The sequence below is a fragment of the Galleria mellonella genome, unplaced genomic scaffold (genome assembly GCF_026898425.1).
Source record: "Galleria mellonella isolate WM207_F2 unplaced genomic scaffold, CSIRO_AGI_GalMel_v1 utg34, whole genome shotgun sequence".
Taxonomy (NCBI): domain Eukaryota; kingdom Metazoa; phylum Arthropoda; class Insecta; order Lepidoptera; family Pyralidae; genus Galleria; species Galleria mellonella.
The window spans coordinates 981440-993679 of record NW_026442081.1 but is presented as its reverse complement, the minus strand read 5'-3'; the positions used below and the strand labels follow the sequence as shown (position 1 = coordinate 993679).

Sequence of the window (12240 nt, the reverse complement as noted above, 5' to 3'; positions counted from 1 at the left end):
ACAGAGTTATGAGCTAACAAACAAACAAAAATATAACCAAATTGAGAACTTTTTTCTTTCGAAGTCAATTGAAAATAAGGATAAACTAGTTAAGGATAAAATAGTTAAGGTATAAAAATATAACTAAAAAAAAACATTTATCAAGCAATAAGCTTTGATTCTAAAAAAAAATATAAAATTTCGTTACTTATATACCTAAGAACAAAACAGCATCAAATTCTCCTGAGTTGGTCCGATATAGGTCGATTGGAAAATAAATAAAAAATGGGCGCAAAATTGGTACGGGGAAATATATCGTTTAAAATACACAAAAAAAAAAATATCGATAGATGAATTGAGATCCTCTTTATTTTTAAAAAAAAAAAAAGCTTAAATTGACCAAAACCCATGGTTATATACATAATAAACAAAAAAAAAAAAATTAACTATTAACTTTTTTATGTTTTTTATTTCAACAATCCGACGACATGACAATGTCGGTGATTAGTTTTAAAAGAATTATATTAATTGTAGTACATACACAATCATGCGCATGCGCAGCGTCACATAAAATAAACAAATTACAAGACCCGGTTCCGGTGATTAGTTGCAATCATTCACGTATGTATAAACCATTTAGCGCCGTCAATTTACTTTTGTATGTTGTAAAATAGAAAAATTGACATTTTGATATGAAAATTGTAAATCGCACACAATAGTTAATTGTGCTGGAAATAATAACTTTAAATATTGCTCAATAAATAATATATTCAGTACTAGTCAAACCCCTGATGTCGATAGCGTGAGGATTTTTCATATTTGCCCCCATACAAAAGAAACAATTTACCATCTTAAAAATTATCCTATATTTTGACTCGGATATTAAATTATGGATTTGGCCGTGTGATCCCGGCATAGGCCACCCCTTTCTATCCCGTGGGTGTCGTAAGAGCCGACTAAGGGAAGATGATGGGCAGCAGCGTCCCTTTTAAAACATATCTAAAACCTGACTGCGGTTGCCAATCCGCCTGCCAAGTATGTCAACTACTGGCAAAACCTCCCAAGGGGAGGCTTATGTTCAGCAGTGGACAGTTAAAGTCTGATATGATGATTAATTTATCATCATAGTATTTTTCATCAAAAGTCTGTTAGTTTTTGCGTGATGCGTACACGGATATATTTACATACATATATATTGGTATTGTATTAACAGTCGGACATAACGTGTTATGTCAATACGCGGCGATAAATTTACGACGATATATTTACAAATATACACATACTTTTAACAAAAAATATTATTTTTAAGCTTTAAATTTATGACAAACTAAATAGTGAAAGGTGCGTCATAAATTTGTTAAATTCGATTATACACGTATTACGCCTGATTCTAAAACATATATTGCTTTGGAACAATGCACGTCTAATGAAATTGGACATACAATGTGTTTATTAAATTTGAACAAATATGAACAGAATTGTAAGTAAATTGAAAATAATATTTATTTGCGATATACATTTATATTATAACATTTTTAATAGTATAAATTTGTTTTTATTTCATACGTTTCCAAGTGTATGACTTGGAAATTTATAAATTACGGTCTTAGGAGCAAAAATTCTAAAAATATCTCGATTCCTACGATTCCTCAAGATGTATGTTAGACTCTCAAATATAGTTAGGCGTATTCTATACGTTGTATTGCATGCAATCTTAGGTTTTATGACCATAATAAATTTACGCCAAGGGTTCTCTCATCAGACTTTCAGGAAGACGAGGCAAACACAGCCACAATGTTCTTCTGTTGTCCTAGTATTTACATCCGAAACACATTATTCTGCCAGAGTAAAAATTCTGTACATTGACCAGGCTTTCATGTTTATTTGCAGGTGTTGGCGGCGCTCGCCGCGCAGTCCATCAACATATCGGTGGGCTTCTGCCAGGGCTTCTCAGCAGTTCTGTTGCCCCAGTACACGCATGAACATCCAAATATCACATACGAACAAAGTTCATGGATAGGTAAGAATAAAAATTAATTTTAAATTCAATTTCATATTTACTGGATAGCACATCACATCAATCGCCTGGTGTTCAAGCCAGATCCTTTGTATTATAAGGAACTTCTGAAGGCATACACTAGGACACCCAGATCCGAGTCAATTCAAAGAAGATTGTGTCCTTTGACTTCAAATTGATAGTCGAGTAACATACTAAATAAAACGGGACTATTAACTATTATTTAGATTTAGTACATTTCTGTAATAGGCGAGGAAATTAGAAGCTTATTTAAGAAGAACTAAATGTAAATTGATATTAAAAATATAGTCACGCATGCAAATCTACACTAAAAGTTAAATTTAGGTATGTTAAAAAATATTAACTAACTCATTTTTTTATATTCCAAATTTTTTAATTAAAAAAAATGTTAAGCATTTTCCAATACTATAGTGCCGGTAGTTGCTAGCATCTTATAACTGAATATTAAAGAGTTAATAGATCTATTGAAACGATATAAACACTCCTTTGGTAAAACATATTTACATAGATGACTAAGTCTACGAATTATACACTAGGCATGCTAGCCTGTATCGTGTAATTCAGAAATGTGATTTAGCATTAGGTGATATATAGTATTAAGTGCTCTGTTGATATATAAAGATACATAGATACATATATGGTTTCTTCAGGGTCGGCAACGCGCGCGTAATACCTCTGGTATTGCAGGCGTTCATAGGCTACGGTAACCGCTTACCATCAGGTGGGCAGTATGCTTGTTTGCCAAAACATATATTGATAAAAAAAAACATAAATATATATTTTATAAAAACATACATATAATAGAATAGAACATACATAGATACAATAGAATTACTACAAATAACACGTAATTATACACACTAAGTAAGGACACACTAAGAGTTTCTTAAAATATAATATTAATATCGATTGCATTAGGTAAATAATGAATTTTTTTTTTATATAAAGTTATGTAATATCCATGGAAAATTAATAATATAACATAAATAGAGTGCGCAAACATAAGATAAGTGTTGTTTGTATATAATAAATATCGTAGCAATGGAGGCCGCGTCCCTTCACAGAGTTCTGTTCACGCCGATAGCGCGACGAGAAGGGGCCGCCGGGACATAATCCGGCTCGTCCATTGGTACTCACGACGGGGCAAACAAACAATCATATTTAATGGAAAGTTTGCTAAATCAATATAATGGTTTGGTAATAAATAACAAGTCGTTTGCTTGGGCACCTCTGTCACATTCGTGTTTCAACCGTTAAGCAGTTGTGTTTGCATGGCTGTGTTTCGGTTTGAAGAGTGGGATATGACAGTGAATATACAGGGTACAGAGGAATAATACCTGAGTCCTCAGGAATGGTAACGCATGGAGGGTATCATGGGCGAAACAGCATACTCTGTTATGTCCATGGTACTGCTCATGTGTATAGGCGACGGTTACCACTTTCCATCAGGTGGGCCGTCAGCTTGTTTGCTATTCTATATTGTATAAAAAAAATACATAAAAAATATCATTTTTTTATACCACTGAGGTGGCAATCAAGCAACGACCTACCTGATGATAAACGGTTACCTTAGTTTATGAACGCCTGCAATACCAAGGGTATTACGTATCTTAAAGAATAGTAATCAAGAAAAGCATCATACATACATAAAACAATGTATTATGAGAACCTACTCATCATACATAAGATGCAATATTTATTTATTGGTACATTGATAGTATTGCATGTAGTTCCTTACAATACAACATTTAATATAACCATGGTAATATATTTTATATCGGTAAAAGAAGTACACTATATCTTATATATAAAATTCTCGTGTCACGGTGTTTGTTACCAAACTCCTCCGAAACGGCTTTACCGATTTTTATGAAATTTTGTGTGCATATTGGGTAGATCTGAGAATCGGCCAACATCTATTTTTCATACCCCTCAATGATAAGGGTGACCATCCCCAAAAAATTTATTTTTTATTTTTTTAACAAATTTTTCCATTTTTATTTTATTATGATTTAGCATAGAAAAATACAAACAACTTTATATTCTGCTGCAATACGTTTGCAAGATTGCAGTCGAATATAATAATTGTAGTACGATAAATTTTCATGTATAGTTCTAGAAATAATGTATATGGTAAAACAACGTTTACCGAGTCAGCTAGTATATATATATATATTTTCTCAAATAATATAGTAATAGGTGTATAGTTGTATGAATAGCTGTAGACTATTTAATCAACTGCGTCGAATGACGTAAGGCATTTTTTATAAAAAGGGCTATTGTTCTATTTTCAATTTTTACCATATTTTTCCTTTTCGAACCTGCTTATTGACAATCTGTTCTTTATAGAACAATAAATCAATATGCTGTAAGAATGTCGGTTATATATATTTTTTTATTTAAATGAAGAGGTTCATCTGCTTTCAGTTGTTGTATTTTTATCAGAATAAAATAAAATTTATTCATTAATTTAAATAATTTTAAGTGAAGCCATTATTAATATGCACAACGTATCTCTATTATAATGTTGAAGACAGTGACTTTACAATTTCGTTGCCGTTTTAAGAGAAATATGTAATTAAATAGGATTACATGTAAATAGTTAACTTTCAATTAAGTTAAAAACAAACAAAATCTACAAATAAAACATATCTACAAATAAAGCATATCTTTTTTTTTGTGTAAATATTGATTTTAAACACGTGATGTGTAGCTGAAATTATTTGCTGACGTACCATATGTACACTGTAATATCCAAGTCATGGTTGGAAATATTTTCAGTGTGATCACAGGTTAATTTAGGGAATTAACTTATCAAAACTATCTCGAGAGGTTTTATTAATAACAAATGTCACACAATTATACCAGCTGCTAGATTCTTGAGTTACATGTCCTGTGTTATGAAAAAGTAGACAATGATAGAATTAATGCCCGGATCTTAGTCATTCTAGAAAAGTTATTTACCTAAATGGACTCAGTCTATAATAGAACCTGTAAACTCATTCATACAAAACAACGTGACGTAAGAGTTTAATATATATAGAGCAGGAGTTGACCATTTGACTAAACCCAAGAACTACTGTTTACTGACGAACCCCTGTGCGATCTACCAATTATATATTTCTTGAAATCTCAAATGAAACAATAAACCTTTGTAGACAATTATGTAGTACTGAAAATTATTCTCAGTAACTACTTCTTTATATTAGTGTGAGCATTGCGTCTGAGCAACTTTCGCTAGATTAGCAAAATATATAAATAAATTTTGCCTTGGCACTATCGACTGGACTTATAGTCGCGATCGACCAGTTGACCACCCCTTATATACACTATATAAAATTAAACTCTTTAAAATAGTGCAAATATCTGTACTTAGTGAAAGGTAGTCATGTCAATTGTCATGTTCGCCACCATAGCACCAGAAAGATCAATTTCTACACAATACCCTGGCGTATTGTGGAGCTGGTTCGACTCTTAAGCGCCTGATGTTTCTCTCAACACTAAATCAGCATGTAATCATAACGAAAGATGTTTAGAAAAATATATTCGTAAACTTATTTTTTATTGATATTCACAAATAAGACGATTTGCAACTACATTTCGATGGTATTTCTTATGTGTTAGGTACGTCATATTCTTATTACACTGGTAAACAGATTTTGTTTATTCATTCTGTGATGGGCAGGTTTTACTACTGGATTATTAATAAATCAAGATGCCTAGAAGTTAATTTTGTGAAATAAAATCAAGAATTGTGAAGACAATATTTTTCTTTGTTGCAGCAAGTTTGGGTGTTATTTCCAATCCTGTGGGTGCCCTGCTGGGTGGAATGATGGTGGACGCAGTCGGCAGACGGCTGCTGCTGCAGAGCATTGTGCTGCCCAATCTGATAGGTTGGCTAGTCATCGCCTTCTCGGAGACCTACGTGTTCCTATGCGTGGGTCGATTCATTACTGGTTTTACTATTGGTAAGTATCTAACGTTGTCGATGTATGGGTCGTTGTCTTGCCAAAAAATTAATTCAAAAATGCAAATTGTATCACAAAAACTTTTTTTGGAGATCAACAAATTAGTGGACTATCACAAAAAATTATAAAAAGTCGACTTAGAAAATGGAATGACATTTATGAAACCAGTTTACGATATGCGAAAATATCGCATGACATATTCAGAAAAATACAGTCAAATGTAAAAACTCTTTTTTCCAAAATCAGGCTTTTTGAATGTCAATCAAAAATATGTAGGTATTTATTTTTTTTCTGTTGTTTTACAGGCATGTCAACGGTATCATACATATATGTCGCGGAAATCACCACACCGGAGAAAAGGGGAGTTCTCAGCGCTCTAGGGCCAGGTCTGGTGTCTACTGGCATATTTGTGGTTTATTCACTAGGCGCCTTCGTGCACTGGAGGAAGGTCGCTGCTATATGCGCTGGAGTATCGCTACTCACTCCCTTCCTGATGTACTTCGTTCCAGAGTCACCGCTGTGGCTAGCTTCTAAAGGTCATATGAAGGAAGCCTACAATTCGATGTTTTGGCTCCGACAGAATAACAGCGCAGCCCAACAGGAACTGATGGAGTTCACGAAAGACAGAAAATCCGGGGAAACCATGTCATTCAAAGACAAGTTGTGCTTGTTCAAACGGAGAAGTGTATTGAAACCGTTTATATTGCTCATAGTGTTCTTCATATTCCAAGAGATGTCGGGTATTTACGTTATCCTGTACTATGCGGTTGATTTCTTCAAGTCTGTCGGCACCAGCGTCAACGAATTCACGGCGTCTATCATCGTTGGAGGAGTTAGAGTGTTCATGGGTGCAGTTGGGGCATGTCTCATCAACAGTTTTAGAAGAAAGACTCTGGCTGCGACGTCAGGACTCCTATTAGGTATGGCGATGCTCGGTGCAGCCGTGTGTGATACTCTCAACGGGCCTCCACTGGTAAAACTTGCTTGCGTTCTTCTACACGTATCCTTCAGCATGGTTGGGTTCCTGCAGCTACCGTGGATAATGTCCGGGGAACTGTACCCTCAGGATATTAGAGGAGTCATGTCGGGAGCGACCTCTTGTTGCGCTTATGTTTTGATCTTCTTCAATATAAAGACTTACCCTCAGTTGGAGAACTTATTGACCAGCAATGGTACTTTATATATCTTCGGGATTTGTGCTTTAATGGGAGCGGCTTATTGTCTATGGTTCCTGCCGGAGACGAAGGGGAAGTCGCTGACCGAGATCATGAAACAGTTCGACGAAGAGAGGACCGATGTAGATCCAGAGGCTTGTTTCTCCAAGGAGAAGCAGTACAGTATTGAAGAGAGACAGGTGCAGAGAAGGCATAGCGCGGGTGCTGCGGTTTCATTGGAGAAAAACAAAGATATATTCACGCCGTACTGGATACAGGAGACAGACGAAAAGATTAAACACAAACAGTAAATGGCGGATGTTGATTATATATAATATATATAGATATTTATTTCAATTGTTAGTTCAAAGTATTATAAAGTTACCAATTTATATGTGATGTTGAATCGTGTTGAAAATTATAACTGTGCTAGTGTTCGAGTGAGTCCTAGTTCATAAGGATGTTACATTCCGTTAGTTTTAGTTATTTTTTTAATTATGTATACAAGGTGACGATTTTTTTTAACAATGTATTACATATTTTTTGTGGCTATTTTTTTTAAGTACAAAAATAAATGACTCGAACTAGCTGTACAGCGCTGGTCGCAGGTCGTGGCTGGTAATATTTCCTTGTTGTTAGACACGGATATTATACTAATTTGTTTAGTAAACACTTTGACTGTTAAGTTTTGCTTGTATTTGAGTGCAATTGTAAGGATAGGATCATTCCCTTCGTCACTTAGTTGCATAGCAAGATTTTTTATGAATTGATTTTTTCTTTTCAATGTTCGGTTGTGAAAATCAATTGCCAAAGTATATTGAAATTGATTGTGAAGATATTATTAAGAAATTGTGAAGAATTGTTACTTATACGCCAGTAGGTATTTACAAATTATATTTTTTGTATAATTTATGACGTTGAGTGAGCAATCGAGTATAAATATAGATTAATATATAAAATAGTATTCGCTTTACACATATAATACAATATGTTTGAAGCCGTGGAAGTTTCGTCGGTCGAAACCTACTTATTGCAGGGTGAATGAAATAAATTTAAACTTGTTTATATACTGTGATGATATATTTAATAACCGTGTGAATAATAAAACGTTGTTTTTATTGTATACTGTTTCATTTGTTTTACATTTGTACTTTTCCTAAAAATCCAATGTTGAGTACATACAGTATTTTTAGAATGTTTTAAACATTCTTTTAAAGGATCATTTTAAAGGATTTCGATAGATTTTATTATCTGTTACATTATTTTTTATACTACTGTGGTGGAAGACAAGCATATGGCTCGTCTAAGTCTAACACGTAACACGAGGTGTGTAACGCGCGTGTTGCCGACCTTTAAGAAATCTTAGTACATCCTTTTTGAAGAACCCTAGCTGTAGTCTCTAGAGAAAGCCTTAGCAGGAAGATCATTCCATAACCCGAGTGTTCGCGGGTGAAAGTTCCTCTGAAATCGAATTGTGCGTGACAATTCTGTTTCTAAGGTGAGGATGGATTCCCCGCCGATGGTGAGTGGTAAGATAATGAAATGTGGCTGTAACTATCATATTGAAGAGTTCTTCAGAACACAATCCGGTATACAGGCGGTAGAAGATGCAAAGAGAGGCAAAGTTTCGCCTTAAATTATGGGGCTTGACACCGCCTGTTAACCTGGGATCGTCGACAATTCTCATAACACGCTTCTGGGCCATATTTCTTGAGCAAATTGAGTATTTAAAGAATTTTTCTACATACGTCTCTCGTCATACAAGTAATATATCTCTTGCCTTATCGACTTTAATGATTCTTTTCATGCATACGCTTCAGTTCTGGAGGCTCTTCACTTTTGACTTAAGGTATAGAGTATAATTTATAAAGTATTTTTTAATTCACATTTAGGTAAATCATTCTCTAAAGTTTATATGAACCTATTTAAATTAGTTAATAGGGTATAAAAAAACTAAACTGCCACTGTTTAGAAATTTGTTCCATGTCATCAAATTGTTAGGTACCAGTATAATAATAATGGTTAAAATATTATCAAGTATAAAAATTGTATTTTGTCACTATAAAAATGTAAATTTTTATAGTAATAAAATACATTTAATTGCATATAAATCTAAGTATTTTCAATTAAAATATGATAGATGTGGATTCACACATTTGCCGCCACTATGTAATTTCAATTTTGCCGACCCTATCGACCTCTATAATTCGATAGCCTAGTCATATTAATTACAATGGTTTTGTCAAAGAATCAGTAACTTTTGGTCTTTAATTTGCCACTTTAAATTTGCCGCTCTAGGTTTCAACCTACGCAGCCTACTGATAAATCCGTCACGTAACGCCATCTATTATGATCTATATAAACTTATAACACTGTAGCACCTAACTAACAAAATAATCATCTTTATGATTAAGTCGCAATGACCATAGATGGCACTACCTACCCGTTTTAATATATCGATTAATAGAGTAAACGTAGTACGAAAAACATTTTACAAGTATTTAATAAATTTGTAGATTGGATAAATATTTTTTTTTTATAATTTTTATTTTTAATTGCGTTTAAAGTCCTATAAAGTTTACGAGTCTTGTTATCCCATGTTCCTGACAATCAATTTATACATCTATCTCAATTAGGTACACATTTGCGCAAAAATATGTCTATAAGTAGCGAGCACTGACCTGGTCTGCGGGATGCCATACTTGATGCCGACGCCGACTCGGGGTAGGGCCTTGATCACCTTCTTCACCGTCGCCTGATCCGGAAATGCGAAGAATATGGACGCTGAAATAGTAACAAAACGATGTTTCACTTCAAGTGGAAATAACATTTTCGAATTGTGGCTAGAATTATCATCAGTTCAAATTTGTCTGAATATGTCCGTGTTTTTAGACTTCCGACTAGATTTTGTGTGCTTATCAACTTATCTGGATTTATTATTCAGATAGAAAAAAGTGAATGAATATTTTTTAAATTATAATAAAACATTAAATAACAAGTAGATTTTGCTCTACAAAAAAATTGTGACTTTAAAAGACAAAAATATTAATATCGGGACCAATACGGGAGTAAAATATATCAATTACATAAAGAATTTATAGGTTGCGGAATTTTAAAATCATTATGATTTTAATCATCCTATCAGCCCTTATTTGTTCACTGCTGAACATAGACCTCCCGCATAAGGAACGGTCCTGAGCCACCTGCATCCACAAATTTAAAGGTAAAACAAAAAGTAAATGTTAATTGTGAGCTTCTTCCAAAAAAAAGAAGTCTTGTTTTTCTTCGGTCTTGTTGCTTTTGTTTCATACCGGCAATATTGTGTGTGGATTAATGTGAATTTTTATCACCATTTATAATTCGCATAATGAGCAATGTATTCGATTTAATTCATACAATGGGTCTATAGCTGTCATAGCTTTTTAAATTAATTTAAAGAAAAATATGCACTTACTTCGGCTGGCCAGGAACATTTCTATGGCGACATTCTGTAGAAGGTAACGCCGCGAGAAGATCGCGCGTATCTCGCTGAAGTACCATTTTCCGTGAAGGTGTTCGCAGTACTTCAGTACCTGAAAATAAAGAATTTTCAATATTGAATATCTGTCTTTTAAATTTTGTTCAATAGACACGGTAATTGAGAAACAGTCTGTCTGTTAGTAAGCACAACGATGAACGCTTAAAACGACCATCACTTGCGCGTTGAAGATTCTTGTGATATGAAGACCTTGTGTTGCAGTACCTGGTAATTTCATTGTCCTATCTTAATTTATAAACCGGAATACAACATGCTAGCAAGTTGCCAGAGTTTACAATAAAGGTAGTAGTTGGTCTTTATGTCATCAGAGATTACAATCAAAACCAGTTGGTACTAGATCTCATCATTTTCATCAGAAATTTTAAATTATGACTACCTCTTAATATTTCACTGAGATCTATTCCCAAAGATCTCTCTTCTCAATGTCTGGAAGAAATTGCTTAGCGATAAGGCCGCCTTTTGTATCACTCCTCATTAATATTTACTGTATTTGTTATTTCTCTTTTTACTTGGTGCAATAAAGTGTAAATAAATAAAACAGCATAATATCTTACGATTATCACGACGTTTGGTGTTAACACTATCTAAAGAAGGTTTGGCTCTAACACTAGCATTTTTAGTTTTTTTTTCTCTTGGATTATTATCATAATTTACTTTTGTAATCTTACGCCGTGTGGTCCCAGCATAGAATGGGCCACTCCTTCCTTTGCTGTGGGTGTCGTAAGAGACGAATAAGGGAACTTGAATAATTGAGGGATGGGCAGCATCAGAACTTAAGAGATCACCAAAGAACAGGGTTATCAATCCGCCTGCCAAGCGTGGCAACTACTGGAAAACTCTCCTTAGGTGGAAGGCTTATGTTCAATAGTGGATAGTTAACGGCTTATGTAATAATAATAATATTATTAACTCTTTATTGCACCATAAATAAAAATATACAATGACAAGTGAATAATTTAAGTGAAATACAATAACATAAATACAGATTGAAATATACACATAAAGGTACAAAAGGCGGTGTTATCGCTAGGGTAATCTCTTACAGACAACCTTTGGTTAAAGGAGAACAGATAGAAATGGGCAGGTGGCCCAATAGTGAATTAATAATTTTTCGTGCATAAAATTACAAAAACCTGTAATGCACTTATAATAATAAATCTTCCAATATCATAAGGATAAAAAAAGAGTAGGAGTAAATTGCATTCCTTTCCATCTCAACTCTTCCCGTAACAGTTTCTTTGAAGAAACCCAGTAGTCTGATATTGAAGTATAAAGCTATGTTAATATATACATAAACGATAGAAGAAAATATAGAGATTGCGCGACCGTATCGCGTGTAATTTGTTAACAACATATGTACGAACAAGGTGGACGTGATAAACAGCTACACGGAGACATTTGTCTGGCCCTGTACAGACAAAGCCATGTCGCTTGTATAATAAGGCTATTTATTCGTAATGTTAATAGAACTTATCCACTATAAGAGGTTAGAACAGATTGAAATATAAAAATGTTCTCCGGATACTTTTAGCTTTAAATTTATGTTCGAACACTATTTGGACA

At 33.9% G+C, this 12240-nt stretch overlaps 2 protein-coding genes across 4 annotated transcripts in view; one reads left to right on the top strand and one right to left on the bottom strand.

The window, feature by feature from the left end:
• LOC113512015 (facilitated trehalose transporter Tret1-2 homolog) overlaps positions 1–8260 on the top strand; it is a 56550-nt gene extending 48290 nt beyond the window's left edge. For all 3 annotated transcript variants that reach the window (XM_052896804.1, XM_026895766.3, XM_031909126.2), the window contains exons 3-5: positions 1870–1999; positions 5800–5985; positions 6291–8260. In XM_052896804.1, coding sequence (XP_052752764.1) covers positions 1870–1999; positions 5800–5985; positions 6291–7450 — 1476 coding nt within the window. In that variant the 3' untranslated portion in view covers positions 7451–8260. The remainder of the gene's footprint in view (positions 1–1869; positions 2000–5799; positions 5986–6290) is intronic.
• Positions 1–12240, bottom strand: part of LOC113512204 (neurobeachin) — a 520131-nt gene that overhangs the window by 72794 nt on the left and 435097 nt on the right. The window contains exons 41-42 of the mRNA XM_052896806.1: positions 10594–10711; positions 9821–9923 (exon numbers count right to left, since the gene is read on the bottom strand). Of these exons, the coding sequence (XP_052752766.1) occupies positions 9821–9923; positions 10594–10711 (221 nt within the window). The remainder of the gene's footprint in view (positions 1–9820; positions 9924–10593; positions 10712–12240) is intronic.